This window comes from Pagrus pagrus (genome assembly GCF_965226575.1).
Source record: "Pagrus pagrus genome assembly, chromosome: 15".
NCBI classification, from domain to species: domain Eukaryota; kingdom Metazoa; phylum Chordata; class Actinopteri; order Spariformes; family Sparidae; genus Pagrus; species Pagrus pagrus.
In genome coordinates, this window is record NC_140199.1 from 22,765,924 (window position 1) to 22,793,050 (window position 27,127).

The 27,127-nt window shown below is 43.6% G+C and overlaps 1 protein-coding gene across 5 annotated transcripts in view; it reads left to right on the forward strand.

Annotated features, from left to right (window-relative positions):
- The window catches only part of ptpn20 (protein tyrosine phosphatase non-receptor type 20), a 28,234-nt gene extending 1,671 nt beyond the window's left edge, over positions 1 to 26,563 (forward strand). For 2 of the 5 annotated variants that reach the window (XM_084375565.1, XM_084375564.1), the window contains exons 2-47: positions 1,326 to 1,473; positions 1,658 to 1,821; positions 2,840 to 2,905; positions 3,005 to 3,184; positions 3,345 to 3,420; positions 4,760 to 4,840; positions 4,923 to 4,998; positions 5,214 to 5,367; positions 5,639 to 5,710; positions 5,913 to 6,087; positions 7,085 to 7,220; positions 7,315 to 7,453; positions 7,549 to 7,701; positions 7,906 to 8,091; positions 8,169 to 8,331; positions 8,445 to 8,700; positions 8,780 to 8,859; positions 9,493 to 9,570; positions 9,907 to 10,014; positions 10,118 to 10,234; positions 10,358 to 10,566; positions 10,751 to 10,852; positions 11,397 to 11,490; positions 11,917 to 12,002; positions 12,487 to 12,661; positions 13,137 to 13,348; positions 13,975 to 14,073; positions 14,176 to 14,693; positions 14,812 to 15,457; positions 16,692 to 16,862; positions 16,950 to 17,124; positions 17,212 to 17,422; positions 17,506 to 17,543; positions 18,003 to 18,089; positions 18,791 to 18,852; positions 19,218 to 19,379; positions 19,460 to 19,709; positions 19,837 to 19,946; positions 20,099 to 20,181; positions 20,556 to 20,695; positions 20,804 to 20,952; positions 21,523 to 21,613; positions 22,673 to 23,007; positions 23,111 to 23,326; positions 24,335 to 24,397; positions 24,494 to 26,563. In XM_084375565.1, the coding sequence (XP_084231691.1) occupies positions 1,350 to 1,473; positions 1,658 to 1,821; positions 2,840 to 2,905; positions 3,005 to 3,184; positions 3,345 to 3,420; positions 4,760 to 4,840; positions 4,923 to 4,998; positions 5,214 to 5,367; positions 5,639 to 5,710; positions 5,913 to 6,087; positions 7,085 to 7,220; positions 7,315 to 7,453; positions 7,549 to 7,701; positions 7,906 to 8,091; positions 8,169 to 8,331; positions 8,445 to 8,700; positions 8,780 to 8,859; positions 9,493 to 9,570; positions 9,907 to 10,014; positions 10,118 to 10,234; positions 10,358 to 10,566; positions 10,751 to 10,852; positions 11,397 to 11,490; positions 11,917 to 12,002; positions 12,487 to 12,661; positions 13,137 to 13,348; positions 13,975 to 14,073; positions 14,176 to 14,693; positions 14,812 to 15,457; positions 16,692 to 16,862; positions 16,950 to 17,124; positions 17,212 to 17,422; positions 17,506 to 17,543; positions 18,003 to 18,089; positions 18,791 to 18,852; positions 19,218 to 19,379; positions 19,460 to 19,709; positions 19,837 to 19,946; positions 20,099 to 20,181; positions 20,556 to 20,695; positions 20,804 to 20,952; positions 21,523 to 21,613; positions 22,673 to 23,007; positions 23,111 to 23,326; positions 24,335 to 24,397; positions 24,494 to 24,604 (7,179 nt within the window). In that variant the 5' untranslated portion in view covers positions 1,326 to 1,349 and the 3' untranslated portion in view covers positions 24,605 to 26,563. Of the gene's footprint in view, positions 1 to 1,325; positions 1,474 to 1,657; positions 1,822 to 2,839; positions 2,906 to 3,004; positions 3,185 to 3,344; positions 3,421 to 4,759; positions 4,841 to 4,922; positions 4,999 to 5,213; positions 5,368 to 5,638; positions 5,711 to 5,912; positions 6,088 to 7,084; positions 7,221 to 7,314; positions 7,454 to 7,548; positions 7,702 to 7,905; positions 8,092 to 8,168; positions 8,332 to 8,444; positions 8,701 to 8,779; positions 8,860 to 9,492; positions 9,571 to 9,906; positions 10,015 to 10,117; positions 10,235 to 10,357; positions 10,567 to 10,750; positions 10,853 to 11,396; positions 11,491 to 11,916; positions 12,003 to 12,486; positions 12,662 to 13,136; positions 13,349 to 13,974; positions 14,074 to 14,175; positions 14,694 to 14,811; positions 15,458 to 16,691; positions 16,863 to 16,949; positions 17,125 to 17,211; positions 17,423 to 17,505; positions 17,544 to 18,002; positions 18,090 to 18,790; positions 18,853 to 19,217; positions 19,380 to 19,459; positions 19,710 to 19,836; positions 19,947 to 20,098; positions 20,182 to 20,450; positions 20,696 to 20,803; positions 20,953 to 21,522; positions 21,614 to 22,672; positions 23,008 to 23,110; positions 23,327 to 24,334; positions 24,398 to 24,493 lie in introns of those variants that run through there. The other 3 variants (XM_084375566.1, XM_084375568.1, XM_084375567.1) reach the window with 3 other exon arrangements.
- Positions 26,564 to 27,127: the final 564 nt, after the last annotated feature.

Genomic DNA, 27,127 nt, shown 5'->3' on the forward strand with positions numbered 1-27,127 from the left:
TGTCTCGATCTCTGCAGCAGTGTTTGGCCTCACAACAACGCTCCAGTAGCCCTTACACCTGTAGACAGACCAGTGTGACGGAGAACAGCTGCTAAACTTCTGCACAACAGTGAATGGGGAGGACCTGGCAGTGTTCCTACTTTCAAAGCAGCCTGCAGGGATATAGGATTATTGTATATTTCTCATCAATATAAGCTTAATCGCTGACTTAAATGGCCTGTGAAACCCTTGTGGGTTTATTTTGCTTCGCCACACACGTAATCTCGACTTTCCTCGCAAATCTGGGTGTTACAAGCCGAGGATAAGTTCAGTTCAAGTGAAGGATCAGACCTAAAGTAATTGGGTTGTGTGTACGAGTGGCAGCGTGTTGCTTCGTTCAGTACTGCGAGTAGAGTATTGTATTACTGCTCGGGAACATTTAGAGGAACAGAACAGTCACAATAAATAACGGAAACATGATGGTTGGGTTTCACAGCCTTTAGCATGAGTCAGGAAAAAGCAGATTCTCTCTACTGTTGTTTGAGAAAGTTGTCAACATGTTTCACTCACAGTTTTATTCTCATGTCATGGAGACGTACCCGTCTGAGGCTGGAAATGCAGTTAAAGGTCTCTCAGACTTTTCCAGCGCCAGTGTGTTGCAGTTATTGCTGCTGTTTGTGACAGCTACTTATGGAAATGTAAGTTAGTATACAAGTAAGTTGGGATGTGATCTTCTGTCTGTCAGCTCATGTTTCTTTTTCCTCCTCCACGTTCTCAGACTGTATATAGCCATGATAATACCTCCACGGTATGTGACAACAAAACTAACATGGGATCATGACACAGTTCCTTTGGTGCCGGAAGCAGAACTGCCCTCTGCTCAGAAAGAAAGCCTATTACAAAAAGGAGGGAGGGGCCGTGCGCGGCGAGAGGCAGTGAGACTAATGGAGTAAGATAATCTAATCACAGTCCAGTGCACAGAACTGTCTTTTTCTCAGAACCCTCTCTCATAACTGTCCGAGAAGACCGAACGTTGTTGACAGGCTGTGTCGACAGCAGTAATGAAGCCCCAGAGAGACGTAAAGATGAGGCGGTTGTGTGTGGTGGATGTGATGAGAGGATAATAAGCTTGACACCCGGCAAAGAGTAGCAGCTCAACCTGGAGGCTTAAACTGTTTTTCCTGAGTGGTGAAAGATGACATTCATTCATTGAACTCCAGCAAAAGCCAGAAAAACCTCCCCTGAGACCATGACGATGAACAAAGGCTCTAATAAGTGATGTGTGTGTGTGTGTGTGTGTGTGTGTGTGTGTGTGTGTGTTGTATGCATCTGTGTTACATCCTCAGGTGCGTGCTTGGAATGTGTGCAGGATGAGCAGCACATTTGTAACATTGGCTGAGGTGCTGGAGGCTCGAGGGGGACCTCTGCTGGAGGAGGAGGTCTGGTCCCTGCTGCTGGGCACTGCAGAGTCTTTAGTGGATGTCTCCTATAAGGGTAAAGCATTTCAGATGACACCCTCTCATTGCAGGCTCACACACACACCGCACGCTTAAAGCTACGACCATGTTATGTTATGTAACATCAACATTTGAATTTGTCCTGCAGTATTTCTGTAACATTGCCGCTGAGTTGTGCCAGCACAATCATCATATATAATCGACTTCCTCCTGTTCTGCAGGTCACAACAATATGTGTAACATCATAAGCCCCACCTCCTTGCTGCTGTCAGCCACTGGTACCTTAGCATTTAAGAACTGTGGCCTATCAGATGAGGTATCCACCTTCACTGCTCCGGAGATGCTGCAGGGCCGTGCCAGCTCAACCAAACCTGCCATAGAGAGGGTCAGTGCATACACCCTCACACCTGGCCTGACAGCTCAGGGGAGAGCCGATGACAGAGTTGTCAAACACCAAAGAGAATCAGTCTGCTTTATTTGAACTCATATCCTGATGTGTCTTTTTTCTTTCTTGGAGTGTAAAATCTCAGGATGTCAGGAGTTGAAGGACAACTGAGGTGTAAGCACGCCATCTAGTGGCTCAGCAAAAAGACCTCTTCTCTGAATCCTGCACTTCAGAGCTCTGATTTATTAATATTAGTTTGTACAGACAGGAATGTTATCAGTTATATGTGCTCTTTACGCACCTTTCAGTAATCTGCCTCGACAGATTCTTTATAGGCATAATCACAATATGTCCTATCAACCCATAGACACATGAGCAATTTGCCTTTTAAAGCTGCAGAAAATATTACCCCACGCATCATATAAAACAACATGTGCTGTGTCCTCAAACAACACAGAATTTGCCATTTATTATTATTTATTGTTGCCCTTTATTTAACTGATAGTGGAATTATATATTTTTTCATCGCACTGCTATAGATGCACATTAACAGGCTATTAATATCATAAAAGAAAATCACATTGAGATTGTGCTTCGCTTATCATGTAGATGAAGTAACACCATACAGGGGTAGAGTATATAACGATCATTTTTTAGATGATATTTAATTCATAATTCTCCTGCTTGACCACAAGTTGTGTTGTGTGTCAGCGTAGTCCTGCACTTTAAATCCCAACCCCCTGACTTTACCTAGAAATGACCACACACATTCTTCACATCAGTTCTATTTGCATCAAACAGTAATGATGACGACTGATGGGTGTCAGCTAATGCTTTTAGTTATGGTGCGAGTGTTGAATATAAATTATTATTGAAAAGACATTCTCGTATCATTGAGCACAATAACAAGTAATACATGTATGTAAAGGTAAAGCTGGTTTTATTTGAGAGTTGGTTGGTAATGTCTCATTAATATTTCCAATGTTCTTGTCATTAACCTTTTGATTGTGTTGCACAGATGCTGGTGTATTCACTGGGTATGACTCTCTACTGGTCAGTTGATTTTCACCTACCTCAAAATCAGGTGAGAGCTTTGATATGAAACTGCAATATCCGCTTCAGTACCATCATGTTCCCACGCATCAGCTAATATAATGATTTTTCTTATCTCGTTCCTTCTCAGCCAGTCCAGTTGAGTGACCATCTAAACAGCCTCCTCCTCAGCATGTGCGAGGACCTGGCCCACCGCCGGGTGAATCTCAACTCCATCCTGGAAGCCTGCGAATCTCAGCACAAAGCCTCCATCCTGCCGTCGCCCGCCAAAGTCATCAGACAGCTGGTGGAGGAGGTTTTTCATGAATCAGTGAGTCTAGATATCCACCTACAGTATGTTCCTGTCTGTAAGCATTTCAGCTTCTCCGCAGGCCGTTGTGTATGTGTCAGGATTTAAAGGCATAGTGCAAAATTGCACTACGGCAAAATATTAAAGCAATTGTAAATGTTAGTGATTTCTTTTCCTACAGATGGACCATGGCTCTTTGCCAGACAGTAACGTTCCCTTGAGTGGCAGGAGCCAGATGATCAGAGAGAGACTTCATGGTGAGCAGACATGTTAGTGTCCTGGTAAACCTGAGTGTACGGAAAATATACCACTTTACTGATCATCACTCTCAAGACTGAGAATTAGGTCTGCACAATAATAAATGAAATACTTGTTTGGAAAGAGTGAATCATTACAGAACTATTGCGCTGATTTTGTAGAGTGTGTTTTGTCAAAGAACCAAAGCAGGCCCCGCCTTGTTTCATAAACTGATCAAGAATGATTTTGATTGGTGTGAACTCCCACGTTTACAAGAACCCCTGAACTGGACTAAATGATGATGTATCAGGCAGACTTTTCATGTCAATTAGTCATGGAAATAAGAACCATGCGAGCTTTCCTTTTGTACCAAGTCGCAAAAAAGTTGTAGCATGAAGTGTTTGAGTTGCACATGCTGCGATCTGACTATTATATGGTAAAACGATACATTTTGCAGCCCTACTTAGCGTGATACGACATCATAATCGTGCATTACCTTGGATATCCCATTTATGAATACAGAATTTGGAAAACACTTATTATGCTCCTCATAGGTGGAATAAGCACATTTTTAGTCTTGGATCAGTTAAAGCTTGTAATGATCGATGTTTTATACAATGAATGCTCCAGTTTTTCTTAATTTGTCTGCTTTGTCCCTGCATAATGAACTTTTATATTTACTTTTACTGTCAACATCTTTGTGCTTCTTTTATTTATTAAGTCATCTGTCATGTGTTTGTGTTGTATTCTATGCTTTCTGCCTTTTGTTTCACATAAACTTCTTTAGCTAGCTTTTTAGAGCTTTTCTCTCAGTTGGTTTCCCATGTTTAAAAAAGGTTATCTACCTATCTAAATAATATAAGATATTAAGAAATATTTGATGTTGAACATAAGCCTAACGCTGGAATTTTCTCGAATAATCTTTTGGCCTATCCTACATCAGTAGGTTTAAGAGCTTCAGGACTTCAGGATAAGATTTTGGCAAATAACTTGAAATTGAAAACAGCAGAAGTTAATGTCTGTGTGGTTAAGAGTCTATACAAATAAGTGTGTATTGCTTGGGAGTATCTATTCATCATAAATAAATCTCAACCTTTGACCCCACATGTTTACAGAAAGTAGTTGCACTCATTGCACTTTTGACTCAGGACAGTGTGCAGGAGGACAGGATTAAAATCTTAACCTAAAGCAAGCCCAGGATTAAGTTCCTGCGAGAGCCAATAATCAGATGCCGAGTGTGGACACTACAGTTTAAACCCTCTGCCAGCCTCATGGCCACCCAAACATCTCAGCGTCTTCAGGGAGCGCAGAGACGGACATTTTTCATATGTCATCTCTCATGTCTTACCTGTTTGACAGGGAAGAGAGGGCCCTTTTCAGACTTCAGCGATGGGAGTGCTGAAGGGAGGAGATACTCAACGGACTCTGACTCAAAGTCAGGTATGTATGTGAAACTGAAAGGAAGATGAGGAAGGTAGAAATGAGGAAAACTTACATGCTTGTCTCAATGCCTGTTTTCTAGGGAGTTTACCTCAGAGGCCTTGGAGACACAGACCGAGGAGCTCTCCCACACCGCTGTACCAGTCGTCTTTAGACAGGTTAGTGCTGTATGCATGCGTAATTACACTTTCACTACCAGTACTGTAGTTAGAAGAAGATTCTGTGCGTGCACGTCAACAGAAATAAATCTTCTCCTTTCGTGCTCAATCATTGTCTGTAGTGACTTTGAGCTGGACGTGACATTGTCCCAGAGTTCGACTTTTCCAACTTTGTCCTCGCAAACTATTACACAATCCGTCCTTCCTCCCCTCAGACTCCCTCGTGGGGTTCGTCACAGGGACAGCAACTGCAGCTGGCTTGGTCGGAGCCCCCACCACGACATCTCTCCCAAGACATCAGGCAGATCTCACAGTCCTTCCATTACCTTCAGCGAGTCCTCCCTCAGCCTGAGCCAGAGGAAAGCTAAGGTAGGGCTTTTTTTTTCCTTTTCAGTGACAGAAATGCAAGGGAGATGCTTTTGTAGAAAGTAAGCTTACAGTGTAGGTTACTGATTCGTTGTTAAAGCAGCTTTTCTGGGTTGCAGTATTTGGTTTAATGAGAATGACAGTGACAGCTGTGGCGTATTTAGTGCAGATGAGGGTCAAGTTTAATTCCAGGAGCAGACAGTGGAGCAGTTAGAGAAGGACAAAAGCCTGTCGGATGTGTTTCGGCTCATATTGTAAATGTTTGTTTTGTCAGGCTTTGGGTCCCGAGTTCATCAGAATGCCAGATGAACAACACACTGTTCTCGAGCTTCCAGGATCTATTGTGGTAAATGAATGATTTCTGTTCATCTGTTCTATTTTACTGTACATTTTTGGTTTTTTTTCCACATTATTTAAACTCGTCCCTCCTTGCATCCTAAATGTGTGTTTGCATAACTGCATGCACGGTATTTGTATACTCATGTACTTGTATGTTAGTGTGTCTTTATGTCGATGTGTGCCTGTGTGTTTGTGCATGTCCACAACAGTCCAGAAAGGGACGCTCTTGTGCGTCACAGAGAGAAGTGACTGTCGTGCTGCCTAACGGACAGTACGTGGTGGTTCGCTGTGACATTAAGTCCAAAGCAAGAGATGTGTTTGACATGGTGGTGGCTCACGCAAACCTGGTGGAGCACTTTTACTTTGGTCTTGCCTTCCTAGATGGTAAGAGGACAGATTATATGAAACCTTATTTGTCTTGATTGCATTGATTGTACTTCAAATATTCAATAGAAATTAATTTAAAAATCTATAAATGTAGGCATGAGATGTTAACTTTAGGAGGTAATGTTAACATAAAACACTTGCTAACACTTTCTATGAAGCCCGTGTCAGAGTGCGGATTATACTGTGACGGGGGAGATCAAGCTGTACCAGAAACATATACTATCACTGTCAGGACACTGTCAACATACCAAGGGGCAGGCACATGTGTAACTACCACATAGCATTTACACCTGTGCCAGACTAACATTAAAGGCATCGACCACCCGGTAATCAAACATTATCAGCTGTTTTCTTATTGTGAGAATAGTCGAACAGGAAAAATAAATCAAGATTCCACATTGTAGATCCTATAGAAGTCCAAATACCTCAGTAGGACTCGTAAACGTACAGCATCTACATTTGCCACTTTAGGGGTGTCTGGAATTGAATCATTATCAAACCAATGTCTATAATGCATTATACACATTAGCACAATGTGTTATGTTTAATGTATTATTTATCCTGGCAAAAAATGTGAGTGACCAGCAACCATGAAGTGTTGATACTTGACCTTATAAGTCATCATAAAATGCCTTATAATGTGTGATGGTTGTTGTCATAAAGCATTATGAATACTTATGATTGCTTATAAGTGTAGGCAAACTATAACGCATTATAAGTATGTTTTTAATGCGTTAAGATAAGATAATGAATAATGATGATTGCTATAAAGCACTATGAACATTCATGAGTGCTTATAACTGTGATTATACAGTGCTGTAGGCATGTTACAACACATTATAAGTCTGTTCATGATGTGTTATAATGCGTTGTAGACGTGGGCTTCATAGAAAGGGTTACCATTCTGTTAACTGAAGTTGATTTCATTTCTTTTGCTGTTTCAATCACTTCAGTGGTCTTGAGGTTAAAGAGGCTTCTCTCTGTCATTCTGCAGATGATGAGTATTTCTTTTTGGAGCATGAAACTAAAATCTCCAAAGTTGCACCTGATGGTTGGAAAAAAGGGCAGATATTGTCTTTTTTGACGTTTCTTCGAGTCAAATATTTTGTTGATGACATCTCCTTCATTTTGTGAGTATAGTGCTAACTTTACACATTCATTTATAGAAACACCTAGTTAAAAAATAATGCTGCTTTTATTTAATCTTTTTTTCCTGTTTGCTAGGCACAGACTGACTCGTCACCAGTACTATTTACAGCTGCGTAAGGATATCTTGGAGGACAGGCTTTACTGTAACGAGGAGACAGGCCTGTTTCTGGTTGCTCTCGCCCTGCAGGCTGAGTTTGGGGATTACATGCCAGAGGTACTGAGGACAATCCATATGTCACCTTATGTCTAAAAACACCATCATCATCTTTCAGAGTGTGTCACATGTGTTTGTTTTGTGTGTTTCTTTAGTTGTATGGTAAGAATTATTACCAGCCAGAGCATTATGTGTCCAAGAGGATGCTAGAGAAGCTGGCCCTGCCCACTGTCAAGGAAGAGCTGCCAAGACTACATGCGAGTCATTCCCAGATGCTCCCTGAAGAGGCAGAAATAGAGTACCTAAAGGTGTCCAGACTATTATCCAGTGTTTCTCTTTGTTTTTTGGCTGTTTTTTCACCTTGCAATAAGCTAAAGTGATCAGGCTGTGTGCAATGTTGCTGCTTTTAACTTGATAATACGCCAACTTTTCAATTTTCTGTAGTCTAAATGAAGATAAATGTCTACAATTTAAAATTGAATGCATATATGTGTGAAATATGTACCCCTCAGATTGCCCAGCAGTTACCAGAGTATGGAGTTATGTTCCACCGTGTGGGCAGAGAGAAAAGGCCAGTGGTGGGAGAGTTGGTTCTGGGAGTCTGTGCCAAAGGAATCATCGTATACGAGATGAAGAACCACGTCCGGACTGTCACCCGGCGCTTCCTCTGGAGGGAAACCGACTCCATATCCACCGGGGTAAAAAAAACAACGTCATCTTATTTTTGTATTTTATTTTACTTTACATCTAACGATGTGTTGTGTCTGTCCTTCAGCGGCGTAAACTGATCATAGAGTGCGGCGGGCCCAGTGGGAAAAAGCACAGTTTTGTAACAGAGAGCTCAAAAATAGCACAGTACCTCCTCAACCTCTGCTCCGCACAGCATAAGTTTCATAGCGAGATGACATCACGACAACTCAACCACACCATGATACCAGGTGGGAACATTTAAGTGATTGTATAGATGTATAGATTTTCATGTTGACCATACTGCTGCATATCAAAGAATAACAAAGAGTAAATAACGCCTGATTCTACTTTGTTTGAAAAGATGAAAACATGGCCGTCTACCGGGGTCGTAACTTGAACCTGAAACGGATGTCCTGCTCAGAGGGCATGTTGAACCATGTTGGTTTGGTACCTGGTCAACCAGACTCCATCTCCAAGTCCTGCGATGACCTGACCGCCAAGCTGGAGGAGCGTCTCCGTCAGCAGAGGGAGATGAGGAGGGAGATGAGCAGAGAGATGAACAAGGAGCTCCCTGAAACAGGAGATTTCAGGGACACGAAGGAGCGACAGTGTTGGAGGTAACCCTTGATGACAATAGGAAACAGTGTTAACATTAAGGACATAGAAATGTAATTCAACCGTGCACATGTGTTGCAGCACTCCAGAGACAATTCCCAGAATGATGTCCAGCGTCTCGCTACAGAAGCAGGACTCTGATGCCTCTTCCTCCATACGCGGTAAATATGTCATGAATTTCTTTTGTTTACTGCCGACTAAATATACGTACATTAGTTTGCTAGAGAACTGGCTGTACAGTATGTAGCTCAGATGGTAGAGCAGGCATCCCATGTACAGAGGACGTGTCCTTGCTGCAGCAGACCAGGGTTCGAGTCCGACCTGTGGCCCTTTGCTGCATGTCATCCCCTCCTCTCTCTCATCCTGCTTCCTGTCACCTCTCTGAGCTGTCCTGTAAAATAAAGGCCAAAAAAACCCACAGTTTTATCAAATGCTTGGCCCAGTTGTATTCAGAACAATTTAAATATAAGTCATATGTGCTTTGATCCTGCATAAATCTGATATTTAGCATCCCAAATGAATGTTTTCACGTTTGTTTTTTATTTAAATCAACTTTGTCTTCCAATTTAAGCATGATGAATATGTGAAATTTCATATTTTTGATCCTGTCATGTGTAGTCACGTCTTGACAGTTTCCACAGCAAGATTTGTGTTTCCACCTCTAACAGAAGAAACTTATGTGGGGCTTTTCCTTAACATACTAACATCTCTGACATACATGTTAACGTGTTTTTCTGTCTATGTGAGTTAACCCTTTGCTAGAAAATATGCTAATGTAAACATGTGCTTTGCAGTTGATACACCAACCAGGACCCCACCAGAGAGAGAGATTGTCTGTGTGTCCCTGAAGAAAGATCCCAAACTGGGCTTTGGTGAGTTTATTAATGTCCCCCTCCAGTCGAGAATATGTTTTAACTTCTTGTTCCTACGGTTGAATGTTGGAGCTTCGCTGTGTAGAATAACATGTGTGCAGCAGAGTTTGACACTAGAAGGTTGTTTTTACATTCATTGCTGAAAGTGTTATTAAGGGGCGGGCCTATTATTACGGGCCCGCAATTTTATTTTTGTGTGCCTTAATACGTGTGTGGAGGGGCTCTTTAAGGCGGACTGAGCTGTGAACTTGATGTAAAATTAATGAGCCGAGTGACACTTATCTGATTCTTTAACAGACGGCTTTTGTCCTCACTTCCTCTCTGGTCCCCTTTCAGGCTTTGTGATTGTGGGCGAGGACAATACAGGTAAACTGGACCTTGGGATCTTCATTGCTTCCATTGTGCCCGATGGACCTGCAGACAAAGATGGACGAATCAAACCCGGTACGAGGCGATGGGAACTGGAAAGAAAGACACCGGCTCACATTTTAAATACAGCGTAACATCGCAGAGACATGGATTTTGAATGATTTGTTGTTTTTTCCAGGTGGGCGCCTCATTTCCCTGAACAAGACGAGTTTGGAGGGAGTGACGTTCAGTGACGCTGCTGCCATCTTACAGAGCAGCCCCGATGAGGTGGAGCTCATTGTCTCCCAGCCGAAACGTAAGATCTGCTCAATGCTTTCTCCTCAGTCTGAGAAGTTCATACATTCATGCAAATATCCATCAATACAACCTATATATGTGTACTGATGTCCTTTATCCCGCCTGGTTGTTTTCCTATCAGAGTCCCTGAGGGAAAGTAAGAGTTCCTTGAGTCAAAGTACTCTCGGTTTGGCATTGGAGAGGGGCTTTGGCTCACAGACCACACTGAGTGGGAGTGAGTACCGCCCTGCCATGGAGGAACTGGAGGAGGCCATCAGTCTATCCAACATGGTAACCCCAAAACTGGGCAAGAGGCTCCACATTCCTGTTGTTCGGATACACGATGCCCAGGTTAGAGCCAGTGTCAACATGAGGTCAAAGCTGATAAATGAGTTAAACTCGTGCTAATGGATTAAATGGATTAAGTGCATTGATTAATGTGATAAAACTCTGAGATGTAGTTGTTGACCTGCGTCAGAAGTGACCTGAAAATACCTGATATCTGTTCCTGATTTATGTTCTGTTTCTCCTTCAGGATGTGTGTTCCAGGTCCCCGTCTATCTTAAGTTTGAAAGCAGGGGAGAGGTTTATATTGGAGCTGAAGAAAAGCAGTGGTAGTCTTGGCATCAGTGTTGCTGTGAGTGAATTTTTCCCCTTTGTTATATACTCATTTAGCAGTTTATTATGTACACCTAGCTAAAACAAAAGTAGTCTAATACAGCAGTCTCTAAAATGACCATATGGTTGAGTCAGCAGCTCTGTAAAACAGCTTCCACACAAACATTACAACCTTCATTAACTGCTTTAATTTTAGCCAAGTGTACTTCATATAATATGCCTCTCTATAGGAGTTTGGATTACTTTTGATTGTTTTCTCCACTTCCCACGATGACTGTGACAACTGTGTCTTGGTAGAATGCCCTGTGACTCATTCCAATGTTGACATATTGAAACCCACATAAATTGTGCCAAGAACTTAGTGACATTGCTTCCTTGGGTGAGATCAGCTCAGGCAAACCGATTTACAGGATAAAAATGTGAAAGGTCATAAGGTAGCCGGCTAAGATGCACAGTCACTTGGATCCCTACACACTGAGTCAGTGTCCGGGGTTACCTGAGGTCCGTGACATTGACTTATCACCCTGTTTGTCATTTTTATTCATTTATTTTTTGTCAAAAAGGGAGGAATAAACACAAACGTGCGATACGGAGGCATCTACATCAAGAGTCTGGTGCCTGGAGGTGCTGCAGAGCAGGACGGACGCATTCAGATCGGTAATCTGTTTATTTGTTAACTTCATAACGTGATCAGGTGGCTGCCAGGCAAGGAAACTGTAGCAAAGTCATTGTTATTATTTTTTTATCTTAAATGACTGCATCATCATCATAATCATCAAAGGATATGATGATGTTGTGAGATATGTGCCCTCACAGACCTCACCCTGTCGTAATACTGATATTAATATATTGTCTTCTATTCTGTCAGTTATCTGTATATGGTTCTTGCTCCTGGAGCCACTGCGCTCTGTCAGTATCTGCTCGGTTCATGCTTCAGTGAGCAGGGACGACTTTAGATCTGTTGACGTGCGCATCAACCACACACACACTCATCCACACACGCATACACAAACACACCCACTCAAACCGTTTATGTATTGATGTTGTTAATGATGATGAGATTTGTGTTTGTGCATATGACAGGTGACAGACTGCTGGAGGTTGATGGGTCCGACCTGAGGGGCGTGACTCACCACCAAGCTGTCGAGTGTCTGAAGAGGACTGGGGAGGTATGCACACACATGCACACACATGCACACACATGCACATGCAGTCAAACACAAACACACTTTCTCTTTAGCTAAAATATGACAGTCAGTGTTTCTAGAGTGGATTTAGGTCCTACTTCCTGTCCTCAGTCTGTGTTGTTTTCCTTCAACCATGATGACAGTTCCTCCCAAACCTTACAGCAGTAGTTTTATTCACCTAAACTTGAACCATAAAGGAATGAGAGATTGGACAACCCTCATATGGGTTGTTTTAGATTGCTTTTTTTTTTAGTTGCAAGGAGTTGTTGGACCCTTAAGACCTGTAGCAATATGGAGACGCTTTTTCATTTCACTCCATTCAAAGCTGATTATGAATATGCACCATCAAAGAGCAGGAGATACACTCTGAAGTCTATTGAATATAAAGGGTGTGTGTGTGTGTGTGTGTGTGTGTGTGTGTGTGTGTGTGTGTGTGTGTGTGTGTGTGTGCATCTGTTCCCCATAGGTGGTGAACCTGCTGCTGGAAAGGGAGCCCACAGTCATACTGGAGCCCAGACCTGACTCACCCTGCCCCCAATTGCCCCACAGTCCATCAGTCCATACACAGCCCCCCAGGACCGAAGTCTCCATGGAAACGACCTTGAGTGGTCGAGTCAAGGACTACAGCTTTGTGACTGATGGTGAGAGGGGAGACGAAGGGGCACATGCACTCACAGAAGAAAAAAAAAAGAAAGAAAAGGCACACACACACACACACACACACACACACACACTTGCACACATGGCCCAGAGGTGACTGTGAGTCATCTGACAGCTACATTGTGGTTGCTGTCAGACTCAGTCCCCCCGAGACTGCAAGAGCTGAAACCTTGAAGCTGCCTGTTCAGCTTCGTTAAAGGAACAGTTCCTCATCCCTCACTCCTTTCTTTACTGGAAATGCTTCAAAGACATGTGACAAAGGATTTCCTGCTTTCTCTGATTTTATCATTTCTGCAAAACTAAATGCCTCTCAGAGGAAGATATATGTGTGTCAAGGGGGTCGCTAAAACATCTTTTTGATCACAGTGTAACAAATCACAGCCGACATTACAGCTTAAAGATTACACAACACCCATTAATACTCTAAGATCCCCCTTCATCTATCCTCTTTCCTAGAAAACACGCACGAGGTGGTACTAAGGAAGAGTTTGTCCGGCCTCGGCTTCAGCTTCAACATCTCGCAGATTCGCTCTGGGCCAGACCACGGCAGCGTGGTGCGCATCAAACGTCTGTTCCCGGGTCAACCGGCGCTAGAGAGTGGGCTCCTGCGAGAGGGAGACATCATTCTGTCTGTCAACAGAGAGCCAGTCAAGGACCTCTCTTACCAGGTAGCCTCATGGATTTTAGTCCTTATATATTCATACCAGGGAATTGACAGCTGGTGAGTTGAACCTACATTCATAGATTGATAGATTTGTATAAGTTGTTTGTTTTTTTTGTGGTTGTATTTGGTTAAGGACATAAAAAAGTAGGTCAGAAGTCTTAAAAGAATAGAAGGGTTCAGGAAGTGCTGACTACAGCCTAGAAAGTGTAACTAAGGGCAGCACAGTAGGTGATTTCATCTGTTTTGAAATATTTAAAAATGGGCTGGTGAGTGTATGAGCAGCTCCAGTGGCCCTGCTCTTTCTTAAGATCTCGACCACGTCATCTGTTCACTAATCCTTTAATCTCATACCACCAAAAATAGCAAGCTGGTTGTGTCATAGTGTTTGATGTGTCTTTTAATCTTTTGTGTACTGCCATGGAGTTACAAAGGCATTCAGACAGATGCCTTTAATCATAAATCACAATTAGATACAACCCAGATTGTTGAATAATTTAACCGAATGTGATAATATGATAATCCTGTTTTGACATACAGTACTGTATACTCAATTGAAAACAGTTGAAAGACAATATATTGAATGGTCCACCTCAGCACAACAACACAGTTTTTGTTTTGTTTTTGTTTTAGAGGGTTTTATTCCTGCTACGTGGAGCTCCGTCTGAAGTTCATCTGCTCATCTGCCGACTAGGTCCTGGAGTGCTTTATGAGGCAGATGACAACACACTGGTGAGCACACACACACACACTCGCTCACACATACAGATAAAATCACACCAGTTGGACCCAGTAATGAAGAAGGATCGTCTTGCTTCCTGTCTGACTCCGTAGAGTCCTGCACACTTCCGTGAGGTTCGATCTCGCTCTCTGGATATCCGACTCGGCGAGGACTACAGCCAGCTCCTCAAGTTTCAATATGATGTCAAACTACTTGCCCAGAGGCAGGTGGACCCCACTCAGGAGGAAGCTCTGACCAGCACAGCAGAGAAAAGCTCAGAACCCCCAGCAGCTCCAGCGCTCTCCACCGAGGAGAGTGTGGACAGTGAAGTTCAGCCCAACCCGCCTCCCCCATCTCCTCCACGCTCACCCCCGTCACCAGCCTCACCCACATCACCGCCGTCGCCAGTCTCACCAGCCTCACCAGCGTCACCTACCTCACCTGCCTCACCTGGCTGTGGCTCTCCACCAGCTCCATCAGAGTCACAACCAACCGCTGGGAAACCAGAGGAACAACGAGAAGTCGGAGCAAAGGAGAAGAAGAGGGACGGGAAAGGGGAGGCGCCGACGACTACAAGCTCAACTGTGATGCTTATGGATGCGTATCAGAAGACTGCCTCAAACTATGCCAGGTAATGTATCAGATGTAGACACACATGGAAACTATAACATTTTGTTACATCACACATTAATAGAAAAACATTATTTTATGTACACTATATCTTGTACGTACTGTTTGTTTATCTGTAGTGGGGTCAGAGAGGAAGCAGATGGAAGTCTGACCTACTGCCTGATGGGAAATGGACTGACTATCATGGCAGATGAAGAGTATCTGACCATCAGCTCCACCCTGGAGCCTCCTCACAGCCTTCCCTCCAGTCAGACCACTCACACCGCAACAACCAACCTCCCAGCCCTCCACTCACAAACCTCCAACACCTCCTCTAGTTTCACCTCTCAGAATCCAAACCTCGGCCCTCACATCCCCTCCACCACCGCCACCGTCTCGCCCCTCGGCCTCTCCTCTGACACCCCGACCACTTGCCCCCTGGCCCACCCAGCACAGCCACTCACAACCCAGCCTCCCAAAGCCAAGCACCACCCGATCCAGCAGGGGCTCCTTCCGAGTCACTACAAAGCGATGTCCAAGAACGGCAGGCCCGTGGTGCCTCCACCCCAGCCTCCTACCCCACCAGTGACCCCCATCACAGCCCAGGTCATGTCCTCTGTGCCTCCCTGTGCCAGTCCACCTGCCCCAACGCTGCCACCCACAGTGCTGTCGCCTCCCGCCCAGAGCCACATACAGATTAGGGAAGAACCGGAGAAGAAAGAGAGGGACTACAGGGATGATGATGATGATGATGTTGATGAGGAGGAGGAAGAGAGTCGAAGAAAGGTAAGTTTGTGATGTTTTGTGGCCTCACTTAACATTTTATGAAGCATATATTTTTTACTCCAGTAGATTTGTTTGTCTGAATAGAGTTTGGTGAATAGACTGGCTTTGGGTGAATGAACCAGTAATTAAAGTTAACAGGTTATTTGGCCAGAAACCAACAATGAACAATGATATGCTAGATAAAATATACAGATTAATTTAGATTAAATTGTCAAATCTGTGGTGCGTGTGTTCAAAAAAGAAATTCATCAAATTAACCCAACCCTTGTTACCCTTGCATATGGTTCATGCATCACTTGTTTGCTATATTGAAAGGGATTTCTTGTATTTTCAAACCTGGGCCCTGTGTTTACATACCTGACAAATCGGTGCAAAAAGTTTCCAGTGCTGTATATCTTCACAACACGGGCTGCAATGGCTACAACGTCGACTGTCAAAATAAGTCCACTAAAAGTAAAAGTGCTTGTTTTTGCCACTTACAGACTGAGTGTGTTATTCTGAGTGTCTGACAACACTATGGAGGGGATCCCTGTAGAGAGAGACCTTTTTATCAAACAGGAAAATCGGTTTTGTTTAACCAGAAACAGCAGCTCATGCATTTACTGAAACAATCATTTTATCATCGTAAGACACAATTAATTCAAACTCGTCAGAAACAAAATGAAATTCACCAAAACCTTCTTTGTGCATCGTCTCAAAAAACACCATCTGAAAAAATGAACCCTTAATTTGCTCAATGAGATATCGGGAGAGAAGCACGAGGGAGGTCGGACATCTGTAAAGCAGCAGGGGGAAACAGCCTGTAGAGGCAGAACATTTTCACGTCCACCTGGGAGAATGAGAATGAAGATGGTTTTTTTCAGTCAAAGGGTTACTTTGACGCCGGCCGAGGCAATCTACTGGACAAAATCCAAAACAGTCACATGAAAATATGTTACCATAGGGCCCAGGTTTAAAAATACTAGAAATCCTCTTTTATGCCTGATAAAAAGCTGTATATGCTACTATTTAACATATATTACAACTTTGAGTGTATATGAAAGGTTTCACCATTGGCGTACCAAATTTACAGCCGAAAATTTGTGGTCTCTCGCTTTTGTGGTCATGGTTCACCAAAGTCAGCAGTGTTCAAGTTTAAGCGTCACAATGAAAATGATGTCTTTACTGTTAAAGTTATTTGGATAATTTCTGTAGCTGTTCCACAGATAAATTTTCACTGTTTGTCGCCTGTCAGGGTTTGGTTAAAGAGTTCGAGCTGACAGTGTTTCTGACCAAGTCCAGGAGTGGAAGCTTTGGGTTCACGATCACTCGAAGCAAGCTGGACAACTGCTACTACATACAGGAAATACTGGACAACCCAGCCAAGGCAGATGGACGACTCAGGGCGGGAGACCGGCTCATCACAGTACGCACACACATGCACACACACGTCCGTACGTTTACATTTTCAAAACGTAATTTAATTCAGAGCGTTTCTGTCATTTGTTTCCAGGTAAATGGACACGATGTGACCAGTGTGGCAGATGATGTTGCCATGACGATTCTCAGGTCATCTCCGAGAAGACTGAGTATGACCCTGGGGAGGGCAGTTAGCAATTTGGTGGCCCCGCCTTCCTGTGACAGCCTTCCTGATGTAGTTCTCCACAAGACACCTTCAGGACAGCTGGGTGGGGGACTTTTTATATCGTCACATATATTAAAGATATCAGCAGTATTATTTGATTGTTTTTACTCTATGAGTGTTTCCTCCTCAGGTATAAAGCTTACAGGAGGCATCGGAAGCAAGTGGCAGGGCATCTATTGTCTGGAGGTGGTGCCAGGCTCCCCGGCCAGCGAGGAGGGCAGCGTCCAACCCAGTGACAAGATCCTGTACATCTGCGGCAGGTGCACACTGGGGATGACCCTGGAGGACGCAGTCAAAGCCTGTGAGATCGCCCCTCGTAAAGTCAAACTGAAAATCCTCAGGTATGTGCCCTCAAAGGCTGCAGAGATAAACTCTGAGATGTGTTTGTTTCTTTGAATGACTCTACTGTTTGTGTCCGTCACAGAGAGGACCAGCCGGTGACCCCCAGGGCGAAGTGGAACGGTAAGGATTTATGGGATGCTTTCCTCTGCTTGAGTGGACACATAAACATACAGATGGTTTGGTTGTTATATGCACTGATGGATTGCCTAGAAACCAGATATGTTTGTGCTCAGCTGAAGAATGATAAGTTTAGTTCAATCATTAGCAGAAAGTGTTCTTAGTGTTCTTTTTTTTTGGTTATTCAGCACCTGTAATGCAAATGTTTCTTTGTACAAGCTACACTCAGAAAATCATTTGCCTAAAATGGTGAATTTAAGTATTTTGATTAAACCTAAATTTTCCATCTAATTCTGTTACAATTCTGTTAAAGTTCGATGTAAAGGGTCACATTTAATGCAAAGTTTTTCTATCATGTTGAGTCAATGTGTATACATTAAATAACTCCATGTGTGATTTATTACAGACAGAATAACCAGTTTGATGGTTGACACTTGAAAAACACATTATCTTCCTCCGTAGGTCTGTTTGACTGGAAGAAGGACAGGAAGTTCTTTGCTCGTTTCGAAGAGCCAGTCTCTCCAGAGAAAGAGTCTCCTACTGAAGATGGTGAGTTTTTTCTTCCTCTCCCTCGTCTATCCCCTCCAAACTTTCACATGTTCTATCAGCGCCATAACTGGTTCCCTTTCACCCCTTTGCTTGTTGCTCCTTTGTCTGCGTGAAGCCGGAGCTCGGTGCTGAAAGATAGTTCTCTTTGCAGCTGTGTGTGTGTGTGCGTGCTTGTGTGCGTGCGTGTGTGTGTGTGATCTGAATGCTGACAGACAGATCCTGGGCTCTCACAGCAGGATTAATAATTAGCAAGCCCCAGGCCCTCCACTGGTGTATTGGACTGCAGGGCTGTAGTCCTCACACACACACACACACACACACACTCACACACTCACATAGACGGTGCCATACAGCCAGTGGTCTGCAGGGCAGGTAGCTCAGTTGCCTGGTGACGGTGCATGCAGCGGTAAGGGACAGTGGAGAGGGTCAGTCTGAAAAGAGCAGTCTTGTTCACCTGTCATAGAAGAGACGCACCCATCAACACTTCTCTTTCAAAATGGCCGAAGAGGTGGGAGGTTGGTGTGTGTTGTTTTTTTCTCTGTGTCTGTAACGGTAAATTTCATCAGCTGTAAATGGTCGCATGGATGAAAAGTGGTGCAGAACCCCAGATGTATTGTCTTATTTAGCTTTGACATCGCTTTTACTGGCTTTATCATTTTAGTTTTGTCTGCTGATTCATCGATAACTTCCTTTTTCCTCAGCCGAGCCTGTGTGTAGGACCACTGGAAGTTTCAGATGTCTCTCTATCAGCCAGGAACACGATGTAAGTCTCCAAACATTTTAATCATACTTGCCCAAAAGCTCATTCTTTCTGGTGTGCAGCGTCATTTTTTCTCACCTCTTGCCAGCTCTATCTCTTCTTTTTCTCAGTGTCTGTTGAAACACACACTGTAACATGAGTCTACTGTGTGTCAATCTGCGAGTGCTTTCTCTGCTGGGGGGGCTCACCGTCTGCATGTGTGCGTGTCTGTCAGGCTTTCTGTACACCTGATTCATATATCAACAACACAATGGCACTTTTTCAGTATAATATAAGTCGCTACTGTAAATACACTCGAATAAAACCACCAGAAACTGCACCCACGCTTCACCAGCATCCCCCGATTCTTCATGTTCCTCCTCTTGTAGAGTTGCATCATGCAAGTGGAATTCACAAAACCAGAAGGAGGAGGCCTCGGCTTTGCTTTGGTCGGAGGAACCAATGGCAGCATGCTCAGAGTGAAGGAGATCTGCTCGGGCGGAGTAGCTGAGCAGGACGGTCGGCTGAGAGTGGGAGATATTTTATTAGAGGTGATAACTCATCACACATTTTGTCTGTTTTATTACCCTAATTGTAGAGAAAACCCTCATCCTCACTGTGTGTATACTAGGTGAACGGTGTGATCGTGTCCGGGCTGAGCCACAATAAGGTGGTGGACATCCTGCGTAAAGCTGAGGGCTCTGTCCAGCTCACCATCTGCAGGGACATCCTGCCCCTGACCTACTGCGAGTCACCTTCACCGCCCAACATGTCCGCTCAGACTGAAGCAGTTTTAGCCGAGCAGCCGGCTCCTGTGTCCAGCCCGGATGCCTGTTCCTCACCTGACGTCATGCTCAATAAGCCAGTTGAGCGCCCCCCTGGTACGACCTGTGACTGTCTTTCCTTTTGTTGTAAATTTTTAGAGGGAGAATAGTGCTGAAATAGACTCAAATCGGATTTAAGTCACAAGACTTAGAGTTTTGATCTGAACTGCTTTCATTGTTTCAGAGGCGACGTCAGACCCTGTGGTCATCGAAGCTGGTGTGTTTCTTAACTCTCCACCTCCTCCACCACACCGTCTGCTGACTGTTGTAACAGATGAGATGGAGATTAAGCAGGTAACACGTACACTAACAAGCATACACTCACAAGTTCATGAACTTTAGTGTAGTATTTATGATGTATACTCTCACCCCTTCTTCCCTCTTCACTAACATCGACTAACATCTCCCTGTCTGTCGCCTCCTCTGACTGCTTGTCTGTGGAGCAGGAGAGCTGTAACAGCACCCCTTCTCATCAAGCCTGCTGCCCGTCCCTCAATGTCACTGACATGTTGCATGGAGCTTCTGACAGGTAGCTACCTCCCAAACTACTCTCCTCTTGTAATTGTGTGCTTATTTTCTCTCCCTGATCCTCCTCTTCCTCCTGCTTCTTCTTTTGTTTTGGCCTGCCAGAGTTCCAATGTTAACCACAAGGAGGCAGCAAAGAGCAATAAATGAAACACCACCCTGGGATACATGGCGTTATGGCCAATGAGACAAACAATAGTGTATCAGTTAGGAGGTCTATACTCTAGTACTATATTAGAGATATTTTAGCCTCTTGTCTATACTGTATTTTAGGTGGAAATGTCGCAGGGAAAGGAAGCTCAGCCTTGCATGATTTCATCCCCTCCTACCGAAGAGTAAAAATGGTCTGGTCTCACCCCTGCCCCCTGACTCCCCCAGGAAACAAATCGTGACCAAACTTTTGGACCAGTCCTGCAAAGACATCCGGAAAAAAACCCAGTCAGACGGCTGGAGCAGCGAAGAAGAAGATGACGATGTATTTGACGCCACCGGTCGGGAAACGACCTCACCCCAAACAGGTGTCTTTTCCTCTGCTCCTGTCCTGATGTTTCACAGGGAAAATTGTGTCTGTGCTGAGCCATACAAGCAACCCTTGTCCTCCTCTTTTCTCTCTTGTGTTTCCTCAGGCCCACCCATTGTGTCAGAGGAGGAACTGGCCGGTTTAGCTCTCATTAGCCCGGCTAAGACCAGCCAGTATTCAGGCTCCAGGGTCAAAGCTCTCATCCAGATTCTGCAGCATCAACTGGACCAGCAGGAACTGGTCAAAGAGTTCATGGTGTGTATATGTGATAACGTACACATTTACCAGTGGGTGTAAAATTACTGTAACAAGGGGTGGAAATACAAACTTATCAGCTAATGTGCCATTTATCCTTTTGATCCTGACATTAGAACTATACAAAGAAAAGCAACAATTAGTGCTTAATCGATTAGTCACTCAAAAGAAATTTAATCGCTTACTATTTTAATAAACTCTTAATTGTTAATTTTTTAAGCAAAAATGACAAAATTTGCTGGTTCATGCTTCTTAAATGTGAGGATGTGCTGCTTTTCTTTGTCATTTATGACGGTAAGTGAAGTGTTTTTGGTTTTTGGACTGTAGGTTGGACAAAAGAAGCAATTTGAAAACATCACTTTTGGCATCTCGAAAATTGTGCTGAGCATGTTTAACATTTTTTTTTACATTTTATAGACTAAACACTTAATTGATTAATCATGAAAATATTCATTAGTTGCAGCCCTATTATTACGTATTCTCCACTGTGGCACATTGAAAGAAAAGCAGCACAGAAGAGAGACACTCACAGACGGTTTTGTTTTTGTCATCGCATGTTGTTCATTTCAGGCTCTGGAGCATCTGAAGCCCTCTGACAACTGTCTGGTGGGAAAAGCCCCCGAGAACAGAGAGAAGAACCGCTACAGAGACATCCTGCCCTGTAAGTCTGCAGTCTGTTTACTTTCACTTTCTCCAGGCGGATTCTAAACTTTTACTCTCTCCATTTGTTCAAACCCCTGCGTTTCATTTTATGCTTCCCTATTGGAGTTTTTTATTGGTGAGCTGAAGCTTGTAAAAGCTGGATACTCACAGGCTTGGCATTTATAGGAGAGCCTGTTTGTCAGCTCTTTTCTTAGGCTTGACTTACTGAAGGGAGCAGAGATATTTGTTTACAACACTTAAGGACTTCAGCGAAACAAATCATTTCCCATATTAGTATCAATAATTCACTTTTGCCGCACTTTTAATCTTCTCTGAGTCAGCCAAGTATGTAATGATGAAGAAGATGTCATTTCTTACCAACCTTGTAATTATCTGGGATTTATATTTTTAATAAATGAAGCAGTATCAGGAGGATATTAAATTACCAGCTGTGTTATTAATAGGAATATTGGGGGGTAAACAGAGAGACAGGGTGTGTGCAATGCTTGAATTGTGGTCGACACTGACGATACTAAAAAAAATGCACACATGCACACAAACACACACAGAAGCAGCCCCTCAGAGTGTGTTAAAGGGTCGGAGCTGAGATGAATGAGCGTGATGAAAAAGATTGTGACCCCCAGTGGAAAAACGGTGCAGGAAGAAGGGCATGTTATTTACAGATCCGATCCCATGCTTCAACTATTTTATTTAGAAAGGCCGATTTCCAGTCTGCGGCTTTTTTGACCTCACAAGCAGGGCGGGGGACCAACCCAGAAAACATTCCTAATTGCCCCTCGGTCTATCACCCCTCTCATCACCAACACACGTCTTCACAGCGCTGGTTTGTCAAGCCCGACTCCAGACCTCTGAGCTATTTGCTAGACTTTATTTACTGTACACTTAGATTGCGAGCCTTTGGTGAAACAACAAGGTGAGCAGTGTTTGTTGTTTATGATCAAGTGATGAATGAATTATCAAAAAACATGAGGGATGTCTCGTTCTGGGACATATTTATTTGGATTATGAATTCATGCAGTTGAGGGTGTTTTTTTTCTCCGTCTCTTTCCCCCAATAGATGACAAAACCCGTGTTGCCCTTGGAGACAACCAGGACTACATCAACGCCAGCTACATCCGCATGCAAGTTGGCGACGAGGAGTTCTTCTACATCTCCTGCCAGGGCCCGCTGCCTTCCACAGTGCCGGCCTTCTGGCAGATGATCTGGGAGAGCAAATCTGACGTCATTGCCATGATGACCCAGGAAGTAGAACGGGGAAGGATCAAATGTCACAAGTACTGGCCGGAGAAGCTGAGCGCGCCTCTGGACACCGGCAGGTTCCAGATTCACCTGGAGAACCAGCAGTACCTGGAGTATTTTCACATCAAGGTCATCCGCATTTTGGAGATAGAGGTGAGAGATTTGTGAGGAACACCTTCCCGCCTGTCAAATGTCGTTATTATGGTTTGAAATTCAGCGTGAAGGAGAACTATTCTTAAACATAATGTTATTCCAGACCGGTGAGACCCATCTTGTCCGTCACCTGAAGTTCACACACTGGCCTGACCACGGTGTACCTCACAGCTCGGAGCAGCTGGTTCGCTTCATCCGCTACCTGAGGGCGGTGCACAACAAGGGACCAGTCACCGTGCACTGCAGCGCCGGCATCGGACGCACGGGAGTTCTCATCTGCACTGACGTTCTTCTCAGCCTCGTCGAGAACGATTTGCCTGTGAGTGGAAGCCATTTTGTGAGCTTTACTAATACGTTTGGATTACAAAACTATTTTTAGCAACGCTAGTGGTGCGGCTCTGGGGGCGGCAGTGGGAGTCGCACTGTCCACCACTTTGGTCCAGACTGAAATGTCTCATCAGTTATCAGACTGATTGCCATGTAATTTTATACAAATATTCATGGTCCTCAGGGGATGAAGCCTAACAAGTGTTGTGATCCTCTGACTGCCTCTGGTGCCACCAGCAGGTTGACATTTATAGTTTATAGTCACTTGTCTTAACAGGTATTGGGTGGATTTTTATGACATTCAGTTCATACACTAATGATCCCCTCAGGAAGAATTGTAATGACGTTTGTGATCCCCCGACTTTTCATCTAAACCTGTCACTGGGTCAACATGTTAATTTCATATGCAGTGACACTGTATTTGTTTCATGCTCATTAGCAAATATCGGCATGCTAACACACTGAACTAAGGTGTTGAACGCAGTAAAGATTATACCTAAAACAAAACAGTGTGTTTGCATGCTGTTGTTAGCATTTAGCTGTCATTGGGAACCATTTTCTCCTCCCTTCTGCTTTCGGTGTGTCTCCCTGTTGCTTTGGGAAACAACAACAACAACCTACACACTGAAAATGGCAGGTTACTATAACCCTAGCCTGGTAGCTAACAGTGTGAACATAACGAGCTAGCGGTAATTACCGTTTCTTTCATGGGGATTTAGCCATTTTAATGCTAGGGCTCACCTCTCAGGGGCACAAATAACAGCGCCCTGGTTTTGGCCCCGCCCAAGACTATTATGATTGGTTAAAAGAAATACAAACAAGCCGGAGTGTTTTTTCCCTCTATACCAGAATGCAACGGGTGAGAAATGGACAACTTCTAGAGCACTGCGGACCAGAATGGCTGTTGTTAATTTACTACCGACATAACTACTGTATAGACATAGACAAGCTCTCACACATGCTGTAATTGGAGCTAACAACCTTCTGTCTCTGTCCTCAGATCAATGTGAGCGACATCGTAAAAGGGATGAGACTTCAGCGGCACGGGATGATTCAAACCAAGGTCAGTGTCAACAGAAGGGTCAAAGTTCAAAGTTCAAGCTTTAAAAGAGAGACAGTTCCCAAAAGCTAGACGTGCCCTTTGTCTCTCTCGTTGCAGGAACAGTATCTCTTCTGCTACAAAGTCTGGTTGGAGGTTTTACAGGGCATTTTACAGCTTCACGGCAACCAGTGGCAACCGGAAAGTCCCCGAGACCACAAAGTAGTTTGAATGTTTCCACGTCCAGCTCACCTACCTGCAAAGCACAGACTGTGTTCGAGGAGCCATGTGCAGTCTATCACAGCATTGATTGGTGATGCCGTTTTTCTTTGGCTGTAGTTAGTTTCGTTAGCTATAATATGAAACCTGTACTTCTTCTCTGTTTTGATACTTTGTGTTGAAGCCCGTTGTGTAGTTACGATGACTTCAACTTTTTTTTTTTTTCTTATCTCGTATGTGCTCTCGGTGCTGTGATTATATGTCCATTTAATTTAGATCACTGAGGTTGTTTTGCCTTTCCAGGCTTAGTGATTTGCCTTCTGTCTCTAGCATCTTTTTCAATTTTGTGTCACTATTCGAATGTATCTCATTTATGTCTCTCCATGTCCTTTAATTCTCAAACTGCATTCATTTTTAAGTCACATTGCATGGAATTTAAAATCTGGTAATATTCACATTTTTTACCTGACAGTAATGTCACTAATGTCATCAACGTGCACAAGTGTACAATAGGATCATCATACCAAAGGGAGTATCTGTTTGTGACCTTGATGAGTGGCATTTGATTAAGCATTGTGTTATCATTTCATTAAGTGCATTTGTACCCTGGAGAAAAGGGCATTAGCAAAAGAACACTATTGATTTTTCAGTTCATCATCTAAGGAAATGAAAAGAATCAAGTGCCTTGGAATGACTCACACCGCTTGCTCCGAGTTGACCCCGAGCCGCTTGTCACAAGCGGTCGGGGATGAAGAGCAAGAAACTGATTTGAGAGCGCCCGGCGGTGTTTAGGTTGAATGTGCAGCTTTCAGTCTGTTTGTGGTCTGAGGTGAATGTTTGGTTGATCCAAACCAGAGGAGGATTACATCTCATCTTTTAGTTAGTTCAAACGTAGAAACAATGTGAAGTTTGCACACCGCCTGTCAATCTTTTTTTTGTTTAGTTTGTTTGTGGGCCCATTTTATACAAAAACACTCTCACAATGAAAGTCTTACTACACATAATCACAACTTGCACATCCTAATACAGATAAGGAATGATTGAACATAACAGATGTTTGGATAAATCCATAAAATTTTCAATTCACTCTTTTACTAAAATTTGAACGAGGCGTGAACACTAAATGTTCAGATTTTTTGTAAAATGTACAAAACTGATTTAAATGATTAGTTTTTAGGTCGTAACTCGTTATGTGACAACATCCTTTATCTGTATTCCATAAGCTATTTTAATACAAACTCAGCCAAAAATGCAAAAAATATTAAGAGGTTTACAAACTTTCCATTTTGCCACTTTAGAGCAACAGAGCTGCATCTCCAAGTCACAGGTCAACGATGATTTATAGCTGCTGGTTTGAACCTCAACCTTTGGATGTAAATGCTTGTAAGCTTTGTTCTTTTAGCTGCTATCACACACACACACACACACCAGCTCTCTTATTGCATGCAGACTCTTAAAGTACAGAAGTCTGAGCCTGGAGTTTGACTGAATGACTTGATCAAAATGTGGAATGTAACAAAGCAATAGTCTCCACGTGGAGAGGAGATCAGAATGTCAACCTCTTACCTGATAACGTCTCCCAGACTGTTTCGGAGCATGTCGGTAAGACATATGCAGTACTGTACCTTTGGCTATGCAGAGCCGTCAGCCTCTGTACTGTGTATGCAACATCTTTTCATTCAATGCTGATAGGTAACCCTCTGTTATGTGCAAGTTCATGTTGTCTCTGAGACTCTGATGATATGTTTTCTCCCTCAGATACTGAAAAAAATGATTATTCTTGAAAGAACAAAACAAAAAGCACACTTTGCGCTCATCTGTGAAAATGCATCTTGTACAGTCGAGCAAGTGCTTATGCAGTAGCATTGTGAAATGTAATAACCCTTAATTGCACAACTGCTTATAAATGCTAAATTAATATCTTGTCACCGTACAAGCCACTATGTAACCAATAACTGAGAACAATGTAATACCTCTCTCTTTAATTAAAAACTCTTCTGAAACTTGTTTGCATGTTATACAACACGTTTCACCCCCCCGACTCTGAACGCAGCATAACTCAACGTGGAACAACGGAACAAGAGCAGCAGAGTGGGTTTTCCCTGACGGCACACACACAGAACAGAGAGCCAGAGGCGGCCCTAAATCTAATTCCACTGAGCCCCCTCTCCACTTTTACTGCAGGGTATACTCCCTCTCGGGTTTTACTGCAGGGTAAATAAGCTGGTCTCACAGGGGTCTTTGTGACAGCATGGAAACCCCTGGAAACACACTGCACGCTCCGCACACATATAAACCTGACGCTGGGGGGAAGCCACGGAGCAGATTTACTCCCTCACCTTCTCTCTACTCTCTCTCCCTCTGCTTTAGGCACTATCTCACACACACACACACTCACACACACCCTCCTCCCTCTTTTTTTCTCCTTGCTCCCCAGCTCAGACCTTGTTATTGCTGTAAGTTATGGCAGGAACGACAACAACTCGGTTATTCAAGGCCCATTCACATTTATGGTTGTATCATTTTATTAAACAG